The following is a 27400-nucleotide window of genomic DNA, read 5'->3' as shown; positions in this document are numbered from 1 at the left end:
TGTGCTTTACAGTAGTAGTAATTTCCATGTGAAGAAATGATTTAAGTGAGGATGTTTCAGTCAGTTGATAATTACCATGATGTCTGCTGAGTACATCTGAAATACGTTTAATTAGGGCTGTTTTTAAAGAACGACCCTTAGAATGACCTCTATGAGCAGACAGACGTGTCTGTTCTTCCAAACCCTTCAGTGTGATAGAACTGCACAGCTTCATTTGAACTTCACTATCAGTATTAAGGACTTAAAAATACTCACTGTTCCCCAGATTTCTGTACTGTGCATGTCAAGATTTGTATTCAAACACTTACATGCACCAACACACATGAATATGTGTGTGTGTGCAATAGCGTGTTTGGGTGAATCACACAGAATCTGTCCTAAACATTTATTTCACCCCAAATTCAAAAGGAAAAATTCTTTTTATTTTTTTATTTTTATTCTTTTTTTTTTTTTTCTACAAATTGTTAAAATTCATATAGTAGTTTTTATTGTACCAAAATAATTTTACATTTTTTTTACTGTAATGCAATATCAATTTGTATACAATTATGTAATACAGTTATCAATTCAATCTTGTGATGCAAGAATAAATATAGTTACTTGATAATATTTCAAATTAAATGTCAGATTTTATATTTAATTCATTAATTAATATTTTATGTTAATATCATGATAAAATGTTTCTTAAAAATGGCATCATTTACATTATACAAAACATAATTTTTTCTTTAGATTTTGGTATTAAATGGGGAATTTACTTATTTTTTAGGGTATTTACTCATTTTGTCATGGATTGGTCTCTAGTCTTCAATCATGTAGTGGACGTGGAACTTTGGTTCTCAAGTCTGAAAAGCTATGCAAACACCCTTAAGCCAGTCTAAGATCTGCAAGGATTCATTTCCTCCTACTAAATGCAAATTTGAACTAGCTCACCAAGAGTGCTACAAAGAGGGAATCCATTATGGGGTAAGAGGCAAGAGATTAAATGCTCGTGCAGTAGAAGAGGACTTTCTTTATAATGGTAATTTATTCCGTTCTTCTTTGTATTTGCCATGCATGTCTTAACCATATTTTAAGTGTAAATCAAGCCATGCTGTCACAATCAGATTTTAACTAATCTCCACAAGTAAACCATGCTAGTGTCTAAGAGAGGAGTATTTCTCCTTAAAGGAATCAACTCTGTACAATCCTCATTCTCGTTCTCTCTCATGATGAAAAAGTGCATTCTCTGATTATTATGACTCTTATTGCTGTGTTGCAGAGGCATGCGGTGACATCAGGGCTGTGTTTGTTATATTATGTTGTTTACACTGTGGTTCAGGTAAAATGTTACATCTGGGCTAGAAAAGTGTGGTGGGAATAATCTGTGTGAAATACAGCAACAATGATTATTGCTTCAGAATCAGCTCAGGCTGATGCTTTACATTCCAGTTTACATGGATTTGCATTTGAGTATGTTATTATTATTACTGTAACATTCATATGTCTTATTTAAAAATCCGTTCTGGGTTGCACAGGCCAGGGTACAAACGCTAACCCTTTTCCAATTTCTGCTCAGTGTTTGGAGTATAAGCAAATGACCCATAATATTGAAGCTAATTGAGATTATTGTAAAACATGCTCTAAAAAATAAAACAACCTTAATGCGAATTATACCATTTAATATTGTTTCTCTGATGTCTTGCTGACAGAATGAGATAATCATATCTCTCATATACATATATATATATATATATGTAATAGTTTTTTTTTTAAGAATCTAGGATGCTTTGCCATACAAAATCTCCATACTGTACAAAAAGTATTTTTGTTGTAACCGAAATAAATCTTCATGTACTTAGAACAGAGTTTGGAGCTTCTTTTCTTTCTTTCTCCAACAAAGTCTATTTTCCTCACACAAAGGGGTTTATATTAAATGTATGATATGCCTGATATGACCTTTGTTGCGTTTTGGTTTTATGTCATTCTTCTGAGTCCAGTTTTTCTCTCTCTCTCTGCTCTCAGGTAGTGGAGAAGCAGGTGACACTTCTCCTGTGGACCTGATAATAACCTCTCGAACCTGAGAATAATACACAGCATGCTAACATGTTCCATAACCACTCAAAGTATGTTCATAACAACAACTCGCAACATGCTTATGTGAGTTTGTAAATCTCTAACTAGAGATAGTTGTCTCAGAAAATATACATACAAGTTCATATATTCTATGATGTAGACAAAGATAATCAGGTTTGTTGGTGGTGTTCTGAATAGAGGGGCTAATGCATGACACTCAATCTCTGTGTTCCCACCTGGACCTCATGGAAATCAAGGTGGAGTTGATATGGAGGAGGGACACTGGAAAAAAAAAAGAGTGAAATAAACAGCTATTTATATCTAAGCAAAGTGATTAACTGAACAGTCTCCTCCCAGACTTGCATTAGGAGCTTTAATATAATAATAGGGGAGACTGGGACTAGCCGTCAACTACTTCAGTGAATATTTCTCAAGGTTGTTTTATTTTTACAAGGCCATTTCTTTATAGACACATACCTTACAGTTTTGGTTCCCGAATTCAAAGTTTCAGTACTTTGAACATGTTGACCAGTTGACAGAGTGGGTATTAAAAAATATATATATATTTTAGGGTGTTGACACCAAACCCCAGTCTCTCCTATTGAACAATTGAAAGATTAGAATTTGTGCAGACATCATACCAGGCCTGGTGAGATAATAATGCCACATCTTTAGTATTTAATATGTAAAAGCATCCAGGAAAGGGGTCGGAATGAGCTCTCTCAAACCATCACCCCTCTTCATTCCTGAGTTTCTTTGAGTTTAGATGTTTGCTGTAATTCTGAAAGTTCTTCACAACTGTGTTATGTTCTGTGGTGTTGTGACAAATCATGTGTATTGATTACATCCATCAATTCATTTTGTAAAACAAAGCTACAATGCACTAGCTATGCACTAGCTGTCCGTTTAGGGCTACTGAAGAAACATGGTGGCGACTTCTAAAAGTTAATTAAGGCATCACAACATTTATAATGTACAGTATGGAAAATAGATATTAATTTAGAAATTGGCTACACTTACTTTAAGAAAATGTTACAGTCTTGTTAAATTATTAATGTTTTTAAATATTAACTATCAGTGAACCTATATGTAAATATAGCGGAAATGAGCATGTACTATACTATTAAAGGTGCCATAGAATGTAAAAATCACTTTTACATGGTGTGTGAAAACAACCAGCCTATAATGGTAAAAAATCCAGTCACTCATTGTTTTATAATTCCAAAAAACAGTCTCTCCACAGTTTCAGGTTTCTCCCTACTATAATGAAATAGCTGGGGAAAGTCCCACCCATTTGTGATGCTCTCTGACCTATTAGCATATTCACAGCCCTGAGTGAGAAGCTGCGGTCCGCCATTACTGTTCTCCTGCTGTAACTGCTAAAGGTACAATGTGAGTTGCAAAGAGCCATTAAAAGTGTCTGTGTTGGGATGCACCAACGAACATTGGGGTCTTCATAGACCGCTGAGGACACGGTGGTTAACCTTCATTTTCGAAGAAAATGTAACAGGGAAAAAAAAAAAACCAGAAAAGTATATTTCCTATACTTTGTGCTTACACTATTTTACGTCGTACTGCCTCACAAACGAGGGTCAGTTCAGCGCTGCAGTTGTGCAAAGATTGCTTCTGAAAGAGGGATTAATGCCAACGCTTTGTGCGCCAACATCCATACTCCAGACAAAGTAAGCATCACATCATATTTTGGTTGAACTTCATAGCTCTCTGTAAGGCTAATGTTGCTAAAGCTACCATTTTCTCTGCCTGTTTTCACTAATGCTGCCTTCACATGCTACCAGAATGATCCTGAATAGGAATGTGGTAGTTAAAAATTGTGTTTGGAAGCAATGTGAGGTCGATCACTACCAGTTAAAACATAACAACAGTGGTATGCCCGCGAGCATGAGATCTTGAAGCTCTGCTCCGCACTCGTCTGAAAAGGGAGGTGGGAGCACCAGCTCATTTTCATTTAAAGAGGACATACACATAAACTGCACGTTTTGGCTCACACCCTAAAAGTGGAAATTTCAACAAGCAATAAAAAATTATCTGTTGGGTATTTTGAGATAAAACTTTACATAGACACTCTGGGGACATCAGAGAACAATTTAAAATATTGTATCAGTGCATTTTATGGCACCTTTAAATATTCAACATTGGCTGATATATATCCAATAAATCTGTAAGCCGATATATTGTGCATCCCTAAAACTGTACAATGCCATTGTTGTTTGGTTTTATTTTTAATTCTGTTGAGATGTGCATTGATGCAAGTCATGGCAAAGGACCTTAACAGCTGTCACACTTCAAAACCCCTGTAGAGCTCATTAGTCTCCAGTAATGTGTACAACTCTTGGGATAGTAGCGATTTGTCATTGTACAAACACGTTTGTCTAAAGTAATTCACCAAAGCTCCCTGGGGTTTCTATAGTTCCATAGCTTCTCCAGTCTTTTGTCAAGCAACTTATCTCCACACCACCATGTGTTTGGGTAAGACGCTTAGCTCTGTGATTCCTGATAAAGGCTCGTGTTTGAGGGCGAGTTAACCAGTAGGAAAGAGCACAATAGATCCCTATACAAGGAAGACTGTAGAGCACAAACAGCAGTGTGTGTGTGTGTGTGTGTGTGTGTGTGTGTGTCTGTGTGTGTCTGTGTGTGTCTGTGTGTGTGTGTGTGTGTGAGTGACAGAGAGAGGGGAAGACTTGCTACATGAGTGGGATCTTGAAGGGCCCGCACTTGCAGTTGGGGACGGTGTGTTGACATGACAACCATCAGTCGGAGTAGGCCCTGTGGCAAGAGCTCTCACTGCCAGTCAGCCTTGCTGGACGAAAACAGAGAGCAGTTCGACATAAAGAGTGTCTGCGTGACAACTAACACAACATCACTTTGGTATCACAGATGCTCTGCCATGGGATAAGACATCCTCTTCTTCGTTCCAGTGTCTTATTTCATCCTTTCCCTCACTCATTCTCTCTCACACATACACTCTCTCAGAGTGTCTATCATGCTTTTTGCTAGCACAATGGGTTAAATTTTTTTAGTTTTTTATCCTTTCACAAAGAAAGTCTCTCAGTCATTTCCCTTTCAAGATGAAAGATGCTTACCTCATTTTCTTTAAGGGAACATGTCCTCCTTGTCTGTGTCTGGTGATGTAGGCCGTGAGATCTGGAAGAGTGACATGGGAGAGGTCGGAGTCTTTGTGCTCCTTAGCAACCTCAACACCTCAGCAACCTGTGTCTCCAAGGCAACCATTCGGTTACCGAGTGCAGACAGCTCCTCTTTAAGTTCAGTACGGAGTTCCAGGAGCGAGGCGTGCAGTGTGTGTTCGGGAATTGGTGGGATCAGGGGAGATTTTCCATCAGGCTGGACCGGGCTTCGGTCTACAGGGGTGAGGGCACCACCTTCGTCCAGCCGGAGGTCGCTTTTGGTGATGCCACTGTCACAGGAATCGGTCTTCTTCAGTCCACTGGGCTCCGAAATCTTTCTGGAATCACTTCGCTCTGGCAAAGTCTCCATTGATTCCGCTTTAGGAACGTTTCCCCAGCTTTCTGGCTTTGCCATGCTCTCCCTAAACCTCGCCCAACCTCGTGCACGTGGCTCTGATGTCCGAGGGACATTTGGGGCAGGGGCGCTAAGCTTGGCCTGGTCAAATGGACCCAGGGTACGGTTTTTGCTCTGGTGGGACGGGATAGGTGTGGCAGGGATCTCTGTTACCGTGATGATGCTTGTGGTGGCAACTACATCTTGGCTGATGACTTCGTGGTGGATTTGGCCCTTCTCGAGATCAGAGTCATTGGTATTGGGATGCCCAGCGACGAGACGTGCTTCCTTCTGCTGGCGGAATCTCTGGAACAGACGGCGGACGGGATGATCAGGGGGGAGGTTCAGCGGGGCCTCATTCTTCCTCCTCAGCCTTTCCTCTTCCTCACGCTTCACATCACTGATCTTTCTGAACACAAGCTGAAAAGTCACAGAGAATAAGTTATACATATGCATGCAGTCAGGCAATCATTAAACAAGCACATCAAAACAGAAGAATTTTATGCTATAATTTAGATTCTTTTGTCCAAACAACTTGCATTGCATTCAATGTATGCATTTTTCAGTTTGTGCATTCCCTGGGAATCAAACCCATGTGTTGCTAGCACTGTGCTCTACCATTTGAATTACAGAAATGCTCAAGCATAATACAATTATAAAGCATAACTTTTAATAAAATATATAAAATCTAAAATATTAGATATTAAATATTAGATGTTAATAGTCCAAGGTCTGGCAGTGCAAGATTATGCAATATATAGACTTCACCGGGTCTAGACCACTTACAACCACTCCGGGTGTATTGTTTATACAACCACATTCACTGTCCTGGAGACCCTGCTTTCGGTGTCGTGAATTTTGCAAGATATTCTAAGTTCTAAGTTATTTATTGGAGCTCATGTATATTTCAGAGTTCAAAACTTTTCTTGAGCAGATTCCCAAAGTCATGCCTATGCTGTGTGAATGTCTGCCTAAAATCTCAGTGTGTGTGTGGGGGGGTTACACACACTGCAATGCTGCACATTGGTCAGAGATTGAAGGCATGTATTTCTCTCACACACATACTGGCATTCGGTTTTGACTGGCTGATGGGATGTTTTAATATTTACAATGGTAAAAACGCTTATTAAAAGAAGACTGTCTGTGTGTGTTTGAAATTACTGGGAACAGAAAAACCCACACATGCTCTTCTCTTATGTCTAGTTGGAGATGATAGTGCTTTAGTGCTGTGGAAGCTTGTTTATTATGCGCCATGAACAATTTCACAATATTCATTTACCTTCATTGGCCATGTGTTTATTGTTATTGTTTAATATAATTAAACTGATACATTTCATCTGAAAAGAAAAGTTGAAGACTATAATATAATTTTTTCTGTAAAGGTTTTCAAAGGGCTGTGTAAATGTTGTGTATGTGTGAACAGGCCATCAAAGGGTGTTTGTGAAAGGTTGAGATGTAGCTTTGGGGGTTTAAATCCTCTCCTGAGACATGAGACTGACTCTTGCTTTCATATCACATCAAAAACAAACACTTTTTCAACAAATGACACACATGACCGGCTATCAACATCTGTCTATGATGATCCAATCACAAGTGGTCAGGTGTAATGTAATATCTTACAATCTCTTAATTTAACTTTATATCTCACAATTTGACTATATCTTACAATTTTGTCTTTATACAGGTGCTGGTCATATAATTAGAATATCATCAAAAAGTTGATTTATTTCACTAATTCCATTCAAAAAGTGAAACTTGTATATTATATTCATTCATTACACACAGACTGATATATTTCAAATGTTTATTTCTTTTAATTTTGATAATTATAACTGACAACTAAGGAAAATCCCAAGAAAATTTGAATATTGTGAAAAGGTTAAATATTGAAGACACAATATTGAAGACACTGGTGCCACACTCTAATCAGCAAATAAACTCAAAACACCTGCAAAGGCATTTAAATTATCTCTCAGTCTAGTTCTGTAGGCTACACAATCATGGGGAAGACGACCATTGACACCTTGCACAAGGAGGGCAAGACACAAAAGGTCATTGCAAAAGAGGCTGACAGTTCACAGAGCTCTGTGTCCAAGCACATTAATAGAGAGGCAAGGGGAAGGAAAAGATGTGGTAGAAAAAAGTGTACAAGCAATAGGGATAACCGCACCCTGGAGAGGACTGTGAAACAAAAATGGGGGGAGATTCACAAAGAGTGGACTGCAGCTGGAGTCAGTGCTTCAAGAACAACTACGCACAGACGTATGCAAGACATAGGTTTCAGCTGTCACATTCCTTGTGTCAAGCCACTCTTGAACAACAAACAGCGTCAGAAGCATCTCGCCTGGGCTAAAGACAAAAAGGACTGGACTGCTGCTGAGTGGTCCAAAGTTATGTTCTCTGATGAAAGTACATTTTGAATTTCCTTTGGAAATCAGGGTCCCAGAGTCTGGAGAAAGAGAGGAGAGGCACACAATCCACGTTGCTTGAGGGCCAGTGTAAAGTTTCCACATTCAGTGATGGTTTGCGGTGTCATGTCATCTGCTGGTGTTGGTCCACTGTGTTTTCTGAGGTCCAAGGTCAGCGCAGCCGTATACCAGGAAGTTTTAGAGCACTTCATGCTTCCTGCTGCTGACCAGCTTTATGGTCAAGATGCAGATTTCATTTTCCAACAAGACTTGGCAGCTGCACACAGTTTCAAAGCTACCAGTACCTGGTTTAAAGACCATGGTATCCCTGTTCTTAATTGGCCAGCAAACTCGCCGGACCTTAACCCCATAGAAAATCTATGGGGTATTGTGAAGAGGAAGATGAGATATGTCAGACCCAACAATGCAGAAGAGCTGAAGGCCACTATCAGAGCAACCTGGGCTCTCATAACACCTGAGCAGTGCCACAGACTGATCGACTCCATGCCACGCCGCATTGCTGCAGTTATTCAGGCAAAAGGAGACCCAACTAAGTATTGAGTGCTGTACATGCTCATATTTTTCATTTTTATACTTTTTAGTCGGCCAAAATTTAAAAAATCCTTTCTTTGTATTGGTCTTAAGTTATATTCTAATTTTTTGAGATAATGAATTTGGGATTTTCCTTAGTTGTCAGTTATAAACATAAAAATTAAAGAAATAAACATTTGAAATATATCAGTCTGTGTGTAATGAATGAATATAATATACAAGTTTCACTTTCTGAATTGAATTAGTGAAATAAATAAACTTTTTGATGATATTCTAATTATATGACCAGCACCTGTATATTACAAATTGATTTTAAATATCGATTTTTGACTTCATATGTCAGACTTCTGACTTTATATCCCCAGTTTGACATCTCCCAATTCTGTCTTTATATCTCACAGTGTGACTTTATATAAAAATTACATCTTACAAGTGAACCTCATTTCTTAATTTAACCTTAATCTCAATTACATTTTTTTTTCATAATGATGCTGATCATTTTTTGTTTTAAAAAGCTAAAATAATAGCTGTACATCAATGAATGTATAACAGGAGTGGGAGCATATTTGTTTCACTTTTGTGATTTCACTAGAATAAATAGCAAGCTGGTTAAAGGGAGGTTGAGCACATGTCTGAGAGCACCGTCCTGCAAATGGTGGCTATGCACACAATCCCATTATTTTCCATATTTGAGTTTAGACACCAAAAAATAATCCTTAAGCGATGTGTATTACTGGGAGAAACTGAGCATATTAGGCATTTGGCCATGATGTCTCGCATAAAAATTGTTTCATTTGGGCTTTAATGTGCTCAGATTTGTCATATTGCCACTTTTCATCCGAATGTAATGTTTCTTTGTAATTAAACTCTAAATAACTCATCGTGTTTGGCAGCAGGTGGAAAAATACATTACCGCCGCTCCCTCTGAGAATCCAGGCTAAAAAATCAGTCAGACAGATAGACAGCCTCAGTAGATTGCGTTTCTGAATGACGTCAAAGGCCTTGTTTCTCTCTGCTTTACAGAGATGATGGACAGTAATGACTACACCGCTGCCCTCCCATTCAGCCGTTCACATTCTGGACACAGACACACACAGGCCCTTCCACTATCCGGAAATAAATATACCCATCATCCATATTTCTGAGCCACAGTATCATTACACACTTTTGTATCCAGCTTTAGCGCAGACAATAATACCAAAGGTTTTTTTGTTTGTTTTTTGTTTTTTTTGTCCAAAGTAAATGATGACAGAATAATCATTTTGGGGGGAATTATCTCTTTAAATAATACTTAAGCTCAATCAACAGCATCTGTGATGTGATTTTTATTTCCACAAAATCACTTGAACTAATCTCTCAGTTTGTTAGAGTAGAAATAATAATGATAATAGTAATTTGGTCATTTAAAGCAATAAAAATATATTTTTTTATATATGGAGCATACTTCATCCTCAGGTATTACATTAATACACAAAATCATATATATTTCATATAATTTTGCTTTAGCAAACCTAAAAGCTTCATATTTGTGTTGTTAAACCCACTGGTAAAAAGTTCCTTTTAGACTTCTATTGTAAATGCATCACTTTTGCTGTGATGAAAATCATTTTAATAATCCTAATTTAGTGTTCTCAGTCAATAACAAGTCTTTTAAAAAATTGCATGTAAATCTCTCATTATACTATAATATCACCAAATATTGGAATCATTTTTAGTCAGGTAGCGTTCTTTCAGTTAGCACAGGTTTTGTGTTTCTTTTTGCTTATGAACCTCAGTTTATCTACAATAAATTTATAAGATTTTTTTTGTTTTTTCGTAGTTGTTATGCATGGTTCATTAACTAGAACTTAGGGAAAAGAAAACATGAGGGTTAAACACTTTATTCTTTTCACAAATGATATTCTGACACTTAAAATTGTATTTATATTAAAAATATTCCTTTAAATTACAACAAACTCCACACCTCAGCGCTCATGCTGACAGAAACAGAGGGCTGCCATTGTTTCTGGTGTTTTATAAACCCTTGCCCTTGAAAGATATACGAGGCAGAGAAAGGACAAACATGCAGAGAAGGATTACAGAGCAAAAGCTGAAGCATTACACAAAGGTGTGTGTGTCTGCATGTAGAAGGAGGGTGGTATTATTTGCTCACGCAGAGATTTCTAATGGTGTATTGTTATAATCCTTCTGTTGCCATGCGTCCCTCGCACTCCCACGCATGCAAAGCCCTCTTGTGTATTCTGCTATTGCTTTTCTTCCCCTAAGTTTATCATCATCAAACAGGGAAACTCATTCTGCAGCTCTCAAAGTGTTCAAAATGTGTGTGTGATGTTGAAGGTGTTAGTCTGCAGATAGAACTGTAAAAAGGAGGGGACAGTGAGAGACAGTGAGGCAAGAGGGAGCACTCACATCACCACTGTTTCATAATTCAAACTAAAAGCTGACTGTGTGCACAATGAAGCAGAAACAAAATCCCATAACACTGTAATACTCTAAAATAAAAGCATACACACACCTAACTTACTTTCTCTACCTCTACAATTTCATGTTTAATTAATGCATAAATTGAGACAATATGCCATTGTTAAATATGCTGCATACTTTGTATTTCAGTGACTGCTCTTTAAATTGACTTCGCTGTTTGTTATGATGTTATGAAGTTTGACGAACAACGTCACATTGTGTATTTAAAGGGTTAGTTCACCCAATAATCAAAATTATGTCATTAATAACTCACCCTCATGTCGTTCCAGTTATTTATGATTATCCCTGTTATTTCAATGTAGTTGAGTGTGTGTAATATTTGTGACAGCAATGCAGTGTTTTGTAGTGTGTGATTTGTAATGAATGTTTTATTTCATTTTTAGATGCTTTTGAATAACATAGCTCCACCTGTACACTACTGTTAAAAAATGGGTGTTAAGTAAGATTTTATTTTAAACAAATTAATAATTTTATTCAGCAAGATTGTATTAATTGTTCAAAAGTGACATTAAAGAATTTGCATTGCATTACATTGCTACAAATGTTTTCTATTTAAAATAAAAGCTGTTATTTTGAACTTTTAATCATCAGATAAGTCACGGTTTTTACAAAAAAATAAACTGTTTTTTAACATTAAAAATAAATGTTTCTTTAGCACCTTTAGCATGATTTCTAAAGGGTCATGTAAGACTTAATACTGTAGTTATAGCTGCTGAAAATTCACCTTTGCCATCTCAGGAATAAATTACATTTTTAAATATACTCAAATAGAAAACAATTATTTTAAATTACAATAATTTGTCACAATATTTCTGTTTTTACTGTATTTTTGGTCAAATAAACAAGGCCTTGTTGAGCATAAGATACTTTCAAAAACATTAGAAGTCATTACAGTTACATATTCGCACTAATATTAATAACACTGTGTATCTTGTGCTTTCACTGTGTGCCTCATGCTGACTGACTGGTTTTGTCACTGATCTAAGATCAGATTTACCACACTCATCACGACCTCAGAGAATCTGATCCCTCAGCGACGACTGATTCACTCACACCTGCCAAACACACACAGACCACAGGGTCATGAAGGGACATATTGAGTAAATGACCTTTTACCGCTCGTGACTTTTGACAGCAATTCAATCACAGCAACAAACTCTTTGCATGCATGTTGATGCATCTTGAAGGGTGTGAATGTCTTTTGTACAGTTTTGTGTGCATGAATTTGTGTTTTACCCATTACAGCTGCATAAACGGTAACCTTAATCAAAGCTAAAATAACTGTTGACACAGCAGCGTTGAGATGAAGAGGATTTTGCAGTGTTACCCTGGCAACCACAAACACGCATAGAAACAAATTGGATGAATCATTTAAGCACTTATTTATGCAGCTGTGACCGAAGACTGTATGTCATTTCTTAACATCATGGGAGTGTGTTCGTTCTGAAAGAAAGAAAGATGGCAACACTGGCACTATCCACCCTGTTGTGTAACAAGATTGTTAATTTGTTTTTTTGTGTGGTTAGGAATGAGGACACACGCATACATTAAAAGCATCATATGCACTGTTTATGTCACTGCTGCTGCTGCTGCTGCTGCTGTATCTAGGCCACAATGGCCTATTTGACCACTGTATAAAGTCTACTGTTGAAAATGGAATTTGTCCATAAATATAACATATGTAGTCTTCCTATGACATTTTTTTCCATGTTTAACAAGTTTTTTCTATCTGGGTCACAATCAAATGACATCATGATTAACTCATGGAGACATGAGCTTATTAAAGGCTCCCTCTTGGCATTAAGACCATATTTTGCTTTTTCACATTTCAATGTATGGTTTAAGAGAATGGACTGTTATAGCTAACAAAACCATCGTGTTGAGATAAAGATCCAGCTATTTTTCGAACAAGTGATGCAAACATGACAAAAGTCCATTACAAACAAGTGTAGGTGTGAAGAGCTCATAAGAGAGACAATTCACTGAAGCTCTCACCTCTGCCATTATTGGTGAAAAGCTGTTAAACACTATATATTTATGTAGCAGATGGATTGTGTAAATGAATTTAGTCCTGGCTCCAATATGAAAGTGTTTGCTGAGGTATATGATAGTTAAATTTAACCCATATGGATATATATAACTGTACAGTGTAAGCTGTTCCAATAAAGAGGCAGACACTCGCTGAGCTATTATTAGCCTCCGCCTCAGACCCAGTTCCCTGAGAAATCAAGCAGGGCAGAGATCCAAAATTTAGACACACTGAGGGTCATTTTTTTCACACTGACAGCTGTCTTTATTATGAACTGGGAATAATTTATGGGTAGGATAATTGCTACACTTCAAGATCTGGTTTATGGAGTGTAACAGTTCACTTGAATGTGATTTGATGTGAAAAATGAGAACACGAGTCAACGTTTTTCTGGAGAAACGTTTTTCAAAAAGAAAAAAAATGGGGGACAGTCAGGGATGTGGCCTGGCAGGTGCTGTGTTCACTCTCTGGTTTGTATACAGGCAAACCTTTTCTTTCATTTCCTGTCACATCTACACTATCCTCTCCAATTAAAGATATAAATAGAATTAAATAAAAACAGGGATTAGAAAGAACCTGCATTTCCTTTATTCCCTTAATCCACTTTTCTTTCATTTCTAGCCAGTCAGTTTAGTGTTGTTTGTGTTTCTGATCAGACCATTTCTCTCTTTTTCTGACTCCATTTGTCTTTCTTTTTGATTGAATGGTAAAGCAGCTCTACTGTTCTCTTTCTTTTTCCTTTCATTCAGATGAATGGTACACTGTTCTTTAATTCAGCAATACTTAATATATTAACAACTCTCACTCAAATATATTAAGTATAACAGCTGTTGTTAGTATTGGCTCATTTTCAATTTTATATAAAAAAAAAGGAACATAAAAGAAGATATTTTGAAGAATGTTGGTAAGCAAGCAGTTTTGGTTCCCACTGCCTTCCACAGTATAGACAACAAATACAATGAAAGTCTATGGGAACTGAAACTATATGATTAACAACGTTCTTTAAAATAACTTTCTTTTGTTTTTTGCAGAAAAAAAGAAAGTCATACAGGTTTGGAACAACATGAGGGTGAGCAATTTTAATTTTTGGGTGAACTGTCCTTTTAAGTAGCTATACTGCCACCTACTATGTTGAAATATCATCCAGATGTTTACTGGATTAAATACAATGCTATTGTATGTTTAGTATTAAAAAAAAAAAAAAAAAACATTTCAATACCTAAAGCCCAAAGTGTAGATATTAAACTGCCTAAATCATCTGGATTTACTCTGATTTACTAAATAGATAGTTTTTCACTATATGCTGTGATGTATGTGAGTATGTTGATAAATAGCTTTAGGAGCTGTTTTTATATTTCCCCAGGAGTTCAGCATGCTACAATCTACTTCAGGCTGTGCTCATGCTGTGCTGTAAAGACTGAATGTTGTAACCTGTTAATGTGGGTGCTGAGAAATTCTGCTTGCATATGCAGTTTGACATGGGCCAGTGGAAAATGAAAGCGTACTGAAAGAAAACGGCAGACAGTATTTACTCACCCGTTTGCGCAGGTTGTACGTAAGCAGGAGGTTTCGTGAAAAGTGGTTGGAGAAGGCGGTGTAGAATTCTAAGACTTTCTGAAGCGCGTCCCGTTTGATCACATGCAGGTCACAGTATGTTAGCGCTCTCACATTAGCACATGCCTGAGCTAGAGTCACCTCCTTCCAGAACACATCCCCAAACACATCACCTTTACCTGAGGAGAAACACACAGACACTATCTTATTCACACAAACAGGCCTGATTGGTACATTCATGCAGGACTGTGGCTGTCTAAATAATGTGACAATGAACACTGGCGTAATTCAGATTTGCAATCACAGGAATAAATTACATTTTAATAAAATATAGAAAACAGTTATAAAATTGAAAACAGTTATTTTAAATGAAAATAATATTTCACAGTATTACAGTTTTTACCTGTTTTTTTTTTATTGCAGCCTTGGGTCTTACCACCCGGTAGTGTATTATGACTTGTTGTCATTGAATATAAGTGCATGATGTCTTCCATTTTCAGTAGTTTCAAAATTAAACCATGTTAAGTTAATTTATTTCTTATTTTCTAACACTTTTTCTACAGCAAAAAATACTGCAAATGATAAAACTATTCAGTTTTTTGTCTCCTCTCTGTCTCAGATTGCAGTAGACAGATCATGTGTACTGATTTCATTGGTGTTAAATTCAACTTGTGTAAAATTCCATCACAAACACACGTCAGATCAGATGATTTAAGCAGTTGAAAGCATTGTTAAAATCTGACAAAACAACATTCTCGCATAAAAACACACTTTCATTATGACTCACTTAGGATATAGCTCTAGATACTGTATCATTAGCACTTCTGACAGAGGCGAAATGATGAGATGATCTATTCCAATCCATTACTGAAATGAACAAATGCACTTGAAAACAAAACTCTTGTCCATCTATCTCCATCTGCTCACATCTAGGATGAACAGGGTTACAGAGCCAAAATGTCAGCTCGGATCAATTTTTGTACGGTTCTTTTGTGTCTCATTAAATGTTCTAGAATCCAGACTCTTTTCTGTGGGTGGAGAGAGATATGTCAGCACCTCTAGTAATATCTAAAGTATTGCATTTGGTTATGCAACATCAAGAATCAGTGGTGGTCGATATTCATTGATGCATCTTGATGCACCAAAAATAAAGAATCCTGAAAAAAATTTTTTAGCACAGTTTCCACTAAAATATTAAACATTGATAGTAACATGAAACGTTTCTTGGGCACTAAATCTGATGATCTCTGAAGGATCATGTGACACTGAAGACTGGAGTAATTGCTGCTGAAAATACAGCTATACCATTGCATGAATAAATTAGTACATTATAAAATATATATATAATGAAAAACAGTCATTCTAGAGCTGTGATAATATTTTACAATATTGCATTTTTAATGTAGTTTTGATCAAATAAATGCATTCCTTTGTGAGCATAAGAGACGTTTAAACATTTTACCAACCCCAAACTTTTAAATGGTAGTGTGTGTGTGATATGGGAAGAGTTTCTGTATAATAACTTAAATTTTGCAATTTTCTGCCAAACATCATCTTCTGTGCTCCACAGAATAAAGTAAGTCATAACATATGGATGACTATATATATAAGGGATAAATTATGAAAGAATTTTCATTTTAAATACATTTATCTGTATAACTTTAGACAGTTAAAGACATATGGAATAAAAGAAAGCATACTTGTGCAGTGTGTGAAACTGAATGATTGTTTTGGCCTGCACTCAGTATCAGTTTTGTAGTTGCTTAGTAGGTATAAACACCCAAAATAAGGGCACTGTCGCTGCACTGTTTCTTTTTACTTTTAAGTGAGAGTGAATGAACAGAGAGAGTCTATAGTGTATGTTGTATAGCAGCAGTGCCATTATAGTTCTATAGGTTACAGTATAACACACCACTCTAATGAGCCTTCAGATGCATGCATACTGACCTCTGACCCAAAGTTTCGCTCAATCCACCCACTCGAGATACAAGTGGTCAGATCGATAAACCTTTTTATTCTGTCTTCACAGTCTGATCTGCGTGTGTGTGTGTTCAAATTCTAGAAGCAAGAGAGAACATTTGTGACCTTTAAGACTGATCCTAAATCAGTTCAACAGCCGTGGCAGACAGTTAAATTTAGCAAAGCATCGTTAGTTTGTTAACAGAGAAAAATACGGACATTAGATGCTCAGGTGGCTTCACGAGGCAAAGCAGCCTATGTTAGAAATAACAAATACTACAATACATCATGGGCTGTATACATCCATGAGTCACATGTCTGACCTAAGATCACTGTTTGACTTTTTTATTTCTTTTTTAGGGATGTTGGGTTGATATTAAAAAAGGATGAACTAATACTAATCTCAGCAGTGATGACAGGCAGGACAATAAAATCAGATCCTAATATCAGATCTATGCATTTAAAGCTTTCTGTGGTATAAACCCTCATAGTTCACTGTGCGACAGATATTACTGCCAGAAAAGGATGAACTGATAATTATATTATTTTTCAAATATCTTTTTATTGTTACTTTTTAATCTCAGTTTAGACAATATTTTGCATAATTTAACATGCTTTATGTTCAAAATTTTATTTTATTATTGTTCTCTGAATGTTTTTCGCACAGAGGAAGAGAAAGAGTAGGACACATTGATCAAAGAAGATACAGGGTGCAGGATGTGGGAATAAACAAAAGGGAGAGGGATAGCACAGTGCGGAGGAGTGGGTGTGATAGTCTGTGTGTCAGTCAAGATATATGATCACATAGAAGCTCTGTGGATGCAAATAATCTTCCCATTGGGAACTAAACCCAAGACAGAGGGATGCTTCTTCTTCATGTCAGTGAGTCTGTAGAGGAAATTAGTTTTGAATACAGTAACAGCTGAAGCAGGCCTAAGCCTTGTGGTGTCAAAATTGTCTAACAGTTTGCACCGCTGCTACAAATGTAGCAAATAAAATAATCGAAAACTACTTGACTTCACTAATCCAGTCAGATGTTGGATGGCTAGTCAACAATCATGATCCATACCCAGTCAATATTCATTTATTCAGATCTGGAACTATTTCCCTGTCTCTGTTTTCCTCTTACCTAGAATGGCAACCACCTCGTCGTCTTGGATGACCTCCAGTGACCCTGACACCACAAAACAGAGGCTGTCCACACTTTCGCCTGCATGGTAGATAAGATCTCCTGGAGCGCAGTGGATGGTCTGGAACTCCATGGCTAAAGCCCGCAAACAGCCGTCACTGGCTAAACGGAAAGCAGGATGTTCCTTAAAAACCTTCCTGTTCAGGTGCACGCATATATCAGCACGCATGTCTTTAGGACAGATCTGTAAAACCTGTAATAAGAGAGAAATAACAGATATAAGTGGTTACTCTGCTGTAACTTCTTTGATCTTAAATGAGCTCAATGTAATATGAAAACACACTATAACTTTCATACTTACAAATGGCAACAATTAAGAGACTAGATTATAAGCAACAGCATCTCTTCAATATCTAATTTAACAGTTTCCTAGCTGCATACATAAAATTCTATCAAATTTGTTGAATATCAAATGAATGTCAAAATTAAAATTAATTAATGAAACTCTAGACAGGCCTTTACATGCAATCTTATAGCAATCACATCATTTACACTATGGCACAAGCTGATAGGCCTCTGTTGATCTGTTGAGAAGATTTAAGTAGCCTAGTTTAGTGTTCACTGTAAGATGGTCCTGTAAGAATTCCTCTGAAACCCTCCACCTCCCCCAGTTCCACCTGTTTAGATCTACTATGGTATTTATGTATACCTATTCTTGCAGTAGTGGCAAACCTTAAACCCTCGCAGCAGCATGTCTATGAATCTATTAGGAGTTGCAAGTCCACACTTGCTCTGCATCAGATGTAGTCTGCCAAGCCCAAATAGATTAACATTGTCATATCCATTAATGTGCTAAAATTTCATAGTTATCGTGATTCAAATGGTTACGTATATTCCAATTCTGATGACTACGAATGTGCCCGAATAGTGAATTTGAATTGGGAAAGGCGCAAAAAATATTATATAACGTGTTCTATGGAGCCACTAAAGGAACACGGTTAGCTGCTTGCTAGCAGTAGTCTGTTACATTACAGTACATAAAATTACCACATAAACAGAGTATGGAGAGATGACTGATAGGACAATGGTGAATGATTTGCAGATCCTGAGCACCACTGACAAAAATATAATCTTGTGAAATGTGTTTTAAGTACTGGTGCACCGTATACACAGAGTACATGTGATCGTGATTTTAATACCACGCAAATTAATAGCGGCTTCCTGATACCCGCAATTTATATAATTTACAGTATAAGTACCCAACGATATACTTGCAAGAGAAAGCATTGAAATAATTTTTTTCTCATATTTATTTCCTTTAGGGCTTCCGTAGAACACGTTACTAGTTTTCTGTGCCATTTTGAATTCGTATTCACTATTCGGGCACATTTCTACGGATGACAATAACTGTTTTTTTTTTATGTAAAATTTTTGTATTATTATAATTTTTCAATTTTTTATGAGTTAAGTTGCCAAGTTAAAAGTTCAACGTCCAGCTGTTTTTAAATGCATAGCTTTGATTGAAAATCCCTTCTTTTGGATTTTGTTGTATCAGCCGGGGCATTGTTACATTCATTTCTTTTTTTATATAATAATAAATAATTGTACTAAATTAACAATATTAATTGTACTGAATTAACACTGACAGCCCCAATTATATATTTTTCTATTAGTGAAGTGAAAGTGACATACAGCCAAGTATGGTGACCCATACTCAGAATTCGTGCTCTGCATTTAACCCATCCAAAGTGCACACACACAGCAGTGAACACACACAGACCCTCCATGAACACACACCCGGAGCAGTGGGACACTTATATACTGGGGGGCCCGGGGAACAGGGGGTTCGGTGCCTTGCTCAAGGGCACCTAAGTTGTGGTATTGCCGGCCCAAGACTCTAACCCACAACCCTAGGGTTAGGAGTCAAACTCTGTAACCACTATTATTAAATTATTAAAAATTAGCATTTTTCTTTTTTTATAAACACTCTCTCACACCATCAATATTATGTTTACTGTCATGCCAGTGAAGCATACTGAGAGGCCGACACAGAAAGACAGAGGTACAGGACACCTGTGCCGGCATGCATGTTTGCATCTGAGTGCATTAGTGTGTGACATGTCCCTGAGCTGCCAATCCCAGCAGCGCTCACTTTTCCAGAGCATCTCCCTTTCTGCATGTGGTTGTCAAGGAGACATAGTGGTTGGCTCTGGGAAGAACAGTGTGAGTCTGTATGATGAGACAGCTAAATCACAAGAAAGAAAGAGAGAGAGGAGGAGACATCTGGAGCATACTGAAAATGTCCACCCAACGGGGACTTCATATCCACAGAGTAATGCAGTTTCCCCCCTGTGGTTTAAGCATTAACGACAGGACGAGTCGAAACACATAACGTGAGAAAGCATCTTGCTAAAGAATCACACTAATGTTTAAAAATACTTAGCCAGACACAATCACATAAACATTTCAGAGCAGGAGTGAATAACACACACACACACACAACAGACAGGAGGATGGCTGCTGAAGGGTGTCCAGAGTTGCATGCTGGGTAATTGGAATTGGGCGTACAGGGTGTTCACCTTTTCGGTGTCAATGCCGTGGGACATGGACCACGTGGAGGCGATGTAATCCATAACCCTCTCGCTCAAGCCTTTGGGCACCTGGTACAGCTTGAGGAAGTCCCGCACACTGTTCAGCATCTCATGATAGCGGTTTGTGTTAGCATACATCTGCTGGAAGATAGTTGTAACATTACCGAAGATGGTAGCATAGAGGAGAGCTGTGGGAAAGGGAACGAGAGGGAGAAAGAAACTTATTTAACTGCAGAAGAATAGAAGATTTCTATTTTAAATAAATGCTGCTCTTTTGGATGTTTTATTCATCAAAGAATCCTAAAAAATGTATTATATGCAGTTTCCATAAAAATATCATGCAGCACAACAGTTTTCAACATTGATAATAAGAAGAAATATTTCTTGAGCACCAAACAAGCATATTAATATGATTTCTGAAGGATCATGTGACACTGAGGACTGGAGCAATGGCTGCTGAAGATTCAGCTTTGCCATCACAAAAATCATTATATTTTTAAACATATAAAAAATAGAAAACATTTTAAATTGTATTTTTATTTTCAATATTACTGTTTTCACTGTATTTTTGAACAAATAATTGCAACCTTGGTGAACATAAGAGACTTATTTTCAAACAAAAAATTTCTTACAAAATCTTAACAGCACAAACTTTTGAGTAGTACTGTATATATGCAGTAGACATACTGTGTTTAGTTAGCAGTTAGAAAAGCTACATGGAAAAACTATTATTTCATAAGTTACCAGCTCCAGAAGAGAGGGAGACCGAGATGACGATAATAATAAATGACAAAGTGAATTGTAAATGAGTGAAAGCACAGGACAGAAAGAAGAAGATTCAATAAAGGCAAGAGATTGTCTCGTTTAAACTGATTTAGCCTGCCTTTAATGGCTGCGCACACAGAAGAAAATCTAATTACGCATGTATGGACTCTAGGTGTGTGTGTGTGTGAATCCCCTCCTAAATACCTTCAGATAAGAATTATGAGCTGCCATTACTCTACATGCCTGTCTCGTGAACACAGGATACACTGCCAAGATATATTTAAGGGATAATTCACATAAAAATCCAAAGTTCTGTCATCATGTACTCACCCTGATGTCAATCAAAACCTGTATGGTGTTATTTTTTTCTGTACAACAGTTTGCAGTGACCATTAGGGTGACCACCCGTCCCGCGTAGCGCGTGCGCGCACAGCGTTTGAAGCCCAATTTATGGCCTTCAACAAATTGATACTGTGTCACGCATAATCAATGCTTGGTCAAAAAAAGTTGGTCGCGCTATATCCTCGAGCCCCAGGCAGCCAAACGAACATTACTTGACAGTTCAGCACGCTACTGTTGTATACGCACGTGCATACCAGACACACTGGGAAGGAACTTTTAGATGCATGCTTTCCAATTCGAAAAATGGAGAAAGTGAGCCACCGCCATCATCAATTAAAAAAGAGAAGTTGTGTCCTGTTTCAAACTGTTTTTTTTTTCATGCGCCTGCCTTTACTAACATGCAAGTTCACCATCCTTTCTCCCCCTTCTCGTTCCGTAAACCTCTGGAGTTGTGAGTTTAGACTTTTTTTTTAAACTGTTCCTGTGGTGTTGAGCAACTACAATTCATTTTAATCCTATAATTTTATATTATAATTTATTTAAAGTGAATACATTTTAATGAAAAATAAATAAAATAGCTAAAGTAAATCGTAAGTAGAAGTGCATCTGTCAATTCTGTCATGAGCATACATCAGCAATTACACATGTTTAGGGGAATAGGGCATTATTAATATACAACCCGAATTCCGGAAAAGTTGGGACGTTTTTTAAATTTTAATAAAATGAAAACTAAAGGAATTTCAAATCACATGAGCCAATATTTTATTCACAATAGAACATAGATAACGTAGCAAATGTTTAAACTGAGAAATTTTACACTTTTATCCACTTAATTAACTCATTTAAAATGTAATGCCTGCTACAGGTCTCAAAAAAGTTGGCACGGGGGCAACAAATGGCTAAAAAAGCAAGCAGTTTTGAAAAGATTCAGCTGGGAGAACATCTAGTGATTAATTAAGTTAATTGATATCAGGTCTGTAACATGATTAGCTATAAAAGCTTTGTCTTAGAGAAGCAGAGTCTCTCAGAAGTAAAGATGGGCAGAGGCTCTCCAATCTGTGAAAGACTGCGTAAAAAAATTGTGGAAAACTTTAAAAACAATGTTCCTCAACGTCAAATTGCAAAGGCTTTGCAAATCTCATCATCTACAGTGCATAACATCATCAGAAGATTCAGAGAAACTGGAGAAATCTCTGTGCGTAAGTGACAAGGCCGGAGACCTTTATTGGATGCCCGTGGTCTTCGGGCTCTCAGACGACACTGCATCACTCATCGGCATGATTGTGTCAATGACATTACTAAATGGGCCCAGGAATACTTTCAGAAACCACTGTCGGTAAACACAATCCGCCGTGCCATCAGCAGATGCCAACTAAAGCTCTATCATGCAAAAAGGAAGCCATATGTGAACATGGTCCAGAAGCGCCGTCGTGTCCTGTGGGCCAAGGCTCATTTAAAATGGACTATTTCAAAGTGGAATAGTGTTTTATGGTCAGACGAGTCCAAATTTGACATTCTTGTTGGAAATCACGGACGCCGTGTCCTCCGGGCTAAAGAGGAGGGAGACCTTCCAGCATGTTATCAGCGTTCAGTTCAAAAGCCAGCATCTCTGATGGTATGGGGGTGCATAAGTGCATACGGTATGGGCAGCTTGCATGTTTTGGAAGGCTCTGTGAATGCTGAAAGGTATATAAAGGTTTTAGAGCAACATATGCTTCCCTCCAAACAACGTCTATTTCAGGGAAGGCCTTGTTTATTTCAGCAGGACAATGCAAAACCACATACTGCAGCTATAACAACAGCATGGCTTCGTCGTAGAAGAGTCCGGGTGCTAACCTGGCCTGCCTGCAGTCCAGATCTTTCACCTATAGAGAACATTTGGCGCATCATTAAATGAAAAATACGTCAAAGACGACCACGAACTCTTCAGCAGCTGGAAATCTATATAAGGCAAGAATGGGACCAAATTCCAACAGCAAAACTCCAGCAACTCATAGCCTCAATGCCCAGACGTCTTCAAACTGTTTTGAAAAGAAAAGGAGATGCTACACCATGGTAAACATGCCCCGTCCCAACTATTTTGAGACCTGTAGCAGAAACCAAAATTGAAATGAGCTCATTTTGTGCATTAAATTGTAAACTTTCTCAGTTTAAACATTTGCTATGTTATCTATGTTCTATTGTGAATAAAATATTGGCTCATGTGATTTGAAAGTCTTTTAGTTTTCATTTTATTCAAATTTAAAAAATGTCCCAACTTTTCCGGAATTCGGGTTGTACCATGTAAGGTGGTATGTGCTAGAAATGGGCAGTGTTGGGAAGGTTACTTTGGAAATGTAATAGGTTACAGATTACAAGTTACCCTGTTTAAAATGTAATAGTAGTGTAACTTTTTCAATTACTTTATTAAAGTAATGTAACTAATTACTTTTGAGTACTTTTTGATTACTTTCTAAATTTGTAAAAGTTAAAGAATAATAAATAAAAGCATATACATCAACTTAAATACAGTTATCTAATAAGCATGTGACGTATTCTGTGTAATAAACTCCTGAAACATTGGTGTTTTTTTTAAACTGCTGTTTCTGTATATGATGATAGTTTTCTCAAAATAAGTAAAATGCACATGAAGTGACACAGAGCAGTTCTAGAAATTATGTTTATGTGCTTGTGTACTCCTATACTGAGGCAGGCCTATGTGTAGTAAATGAAACCATGTCTTTGCCATTAATTTAAAAAAAATATTTTTGTATGGACCTGACATAAAAAAGGTTTAAATCTTTAATTTGGGGACATGCAAAATAATTAAAAGTTCTCTCCCGAACTGCACCTTCACTTCCATTTTTCTCTTCAGTCTCTTTATTTTGCCCTGTTATCCATCTCTCTCATGACTTTAATACTCAAGATTGAAAAAAACTATACTTTACAATACAATACTACAATATCTTTATAGAAAAATCCTAATACTGTACACGAGTCATGTTTTCCCTTACAAAAAATTACCATGCTTTTATTAGCCTATATAAAAGTAAAATAACCTTGTTTTTTTGCAAATGGATTTGTATTTATTTTTAAATAAATACATTTGTAAAATAATTTTACATTTTTGGTTATCACAGTTAAACAATAGTAACCATTTTCTCTGGATTTATAGTTAAATATTAAAATGTTAATTTTCGTAAGGGTTGTGTTGTTGTCTGTCGTAGCTCCCCCTAAACCTATAAAAAAATCTGAATTTTTTTTTCAGCTAAATTCCTACTGTAACATTACAACAGATAATAATGATGTCCTTTATATAGTATTTTGAGTGATGACTGATGAGCAACGTGCTGCTGCTTGATTAAATAAATAAAAAAACAAAGACAAAAAAAGCATCTTTACAGATGAAACCCAGAACAGGAGTTCTGCTTCTCTGCTCCAGCAGTCCACTCTAGTCAGTCTCTCTATCTCTCTCTCTCTCTCTCTCTCTCTCTCTCTCTCTCTCTCTCTCTCTCTCTCTCTCTCTCTCTCGCATTGATTACTCTGAGTCTGATCCAAACCGTTTGGCGGAGGCGCGGAGAGCGCGCGAGTCATGACTAACAATTCATGACTTATTAGAGATTCAATTATCAAATGGCGGATTCGCAATTTAGTACATTCGGCAGGCAATTATACAATAATGATATTAAATAGTGGGGCAAAATCGGCTGCCAAGCCACCGGGAATTGTCCCGGTTCTCCCGGTGTCCAGTCCGCGCCTGATTTCCACAGACACGCAGAACGTGCAAGTCATATATTGCATTTTTGGGGCTTTATATTAACAGACACTAGTCGATGTCATGTTTTGATTCAAGTGTACTGACCTACTTTTGATTTAGTCATCCAAAATGTGGCATATTCCGTCCGCGTTAGGCATTTCGTTTTAATGACTGTATTCTACGAACCAGACTGTGTTTCCGCATCCCGGAAATTATTAGGGCGTATGTCTCAGAATAGTCAGTGCAATTTGGGAAAGAAATCAGTTAAATCTGTATGTGGATGTGTGTAAATATTCAAATGTAATCCCCTTTGTAATCGTAAAAAATTTCATAAGTAACTGTAATTTAATTACTCATTTTTTCTTAGTAACTGTAACTAATTACAGTTACAATAATTTTGTAATTAAATTACGTAACGCCGTTACATGTAACTAGTTACTCCCCAACACTGGAAATGGGTAAACCACTATCAGTGAGTCTGCTCATGGGGTGGGGGCACCGCCGCGCAAGGCAGTGTCCCACATTGTCCCTCAGAAACATACCCCTTGTCCCCCCTTGGGCTTATTAGCAGGTGCCTGTGACTGTCTGTGGTGCATATGATTCATGCTCTACTGTCTATTCCAAATCTTAAAGACACTTCTTAAAGTTTTGTGTGAGAAAAATAAAAAGTCATTATTTCATTCTGATGATAAGGAGCCCCGCACATGACATGCAAGAAAAAATAAATAAATTGTGCTAAAATTTACTAATTTATTCCCTCAATGTACTAAAACATGCACAGGATTACTATTGCATTCCCTCGATTTGCTATTGCGATCACTCGATTTGTTAAATCATTCGCACGATTTAGCAAATCGAGGGAAAGAATTAGTAAAACGTGCGTACAATTCATAAATCGAGTGGACGCAAGATTTGGAAGATTCCTTAAAATACTCATTTTTTGTAACGCAGAAAAAATAACAGTATACAGGTTTTGATTGACATGAGGCTGAGTAAAAGATGACAGAATTTTAAGTTTTGGGTGAACTTCTTTAACTAAAAATGATCAAATTTGAGCACACAAATAATTTCTGCCAATTATCTCTTTAAATAGGCATTTTAATAACACTGTCATTTAAGTTTGTGCACACAAACATTATTGCAGATGTTGATTTAAAAAAAAAAAAAAAAGTTCAAAGCTTCACAGTATTTGTCAACTACCCAGCTGCAGATTTCTGGGACCCCAGCTATTATTATTGAAGTGTAATGTGTGAGAGAGCAGTGATGTATAGATATGCATTGTGACAGTCCTTGCTGATCTGGGGACAGATTTGGCTCTAGGGTGACAAGAACATGGAACGGAGCTGACAGGGACTGTCCTACTGACCACAAGCACACACACACACAAACACACACACACACACACACACACAAGCACACACACACACACACACACACAAACACACACACACACACACACACACACACACACACACACAGATTCTAGAGAATCTGACACCTCACATAGGACACAGACACATACAGATGTTTCAATGTGTGAGGTCACAGAGTGGGCATTTGTTTACCCTGCAAACTTTAACTGCTTTCACAGTTCAATGTGAACTGTCCTGTCAAATCAAGCACACACACACACACACACACACACACACAGACACACACACACACACACACACACACACACACTAGCTCACATCTGTTTTTCATTACAGCGATGGGTGAATGTTCATTAACAAATGAACAAATAAGTGAGCCAGGCAGCTCATTACACTCCCTCCCCTTACATTAACACAGCTGATATAGAGAGAGAGAGACTGTGTGTGTTAGTATTTCTTGAGTGAGTCATTAGTTTGTTCTTTGACATTTTATGGATTGTCTAGGCAGCTCCTGAAGTTTTCAAATGTGCTGTCAATTGGATTCAACCATCATTCAATCAAATTAACTAAATTTCCCCCAATCACAATTTTAGTATATTCAATTTAGAAAAATGTAATATTTATAATATGTTTAAATATATTTATATTTAATTTATTTGCCAGGTTTATTGATTTATTATTTACATATTTGTATGTATATACTGTGGGTATAGAAAAGAATCACCCCTCTTTAAAATAATCACATTTTGTTGCTTTGCAGCCTGAAATGAAGACGGACACAGTTTCTGTTTTATCAAGCTGTATTTACTCACCGCTTATAGCATCTAAGTAAAAAATATATGATATAACATCAACATATCAGAAAAAATAAAAAAAACTGAATCAC

At 37.1% G+C, this 27400-nt stretch overlaps 1 protein-coding gene across 3 annotated transcripts in view; it reads right to left on the bottom strand.

Annotated features, from left to right (window-relative positions):
* Positions 1–1101: 1101 nt before the first annotated feature.
* The window catches only part of LOC132111558 (potassium voltage-gated channel subfamily H member 1-like), a 60282-nt gene continuing 33983 nt past the window's right edge, over positions 1102–27400 (bottom strand). For 2 of the 3 annotated variants that reach the window (XM_059518958.1, XM_059518960.1), the window contains 5 exons: positions 20287–20486; positions 17708–17960; positions 14602–14798; positions 5157–6012; positions 1102–2337 (listed from right to left, as the gene is read on the bottom strand). In XM_059518958.1, coding sequence (XP_059374941.1) covers positions 5167–6012; positions 14602–14798; positions 17708–17960; positions 20287–20486 — 1496 coding nt within the window. In that variant the 3' untranslated portion in view covers positions 1102–2337; positions 5157–5166. Of the gene's footprint in view, positions 2338–4711; positions 4870–5156; positions 6013–14601; positions 14799–17707; positions 17961–20286; positions 20487–27400 lie in introns of those variants that run through there. The other variant, XM_059518959.1, reaches the window with a different exon arrangement.

Source organism: Carassius carassius, chromosome 31, assembly GCF_963082965.1.
Source record: "Carassius carassius chromosome 31, fCarCar2.1, whole genome shotgun sequence".
Taxonomy (NCBI): Eukaryota; Metazoa; Chordata; class Actinopteri; order Cypriniformes; family Cyprinidae; genus Carassius; species Carassius carassius.
The sequence above is the reverse complement of the archived record's forward strand: the minus strand, read 5'-3'. Positions and strand labels throughout refer to the sequence as shown.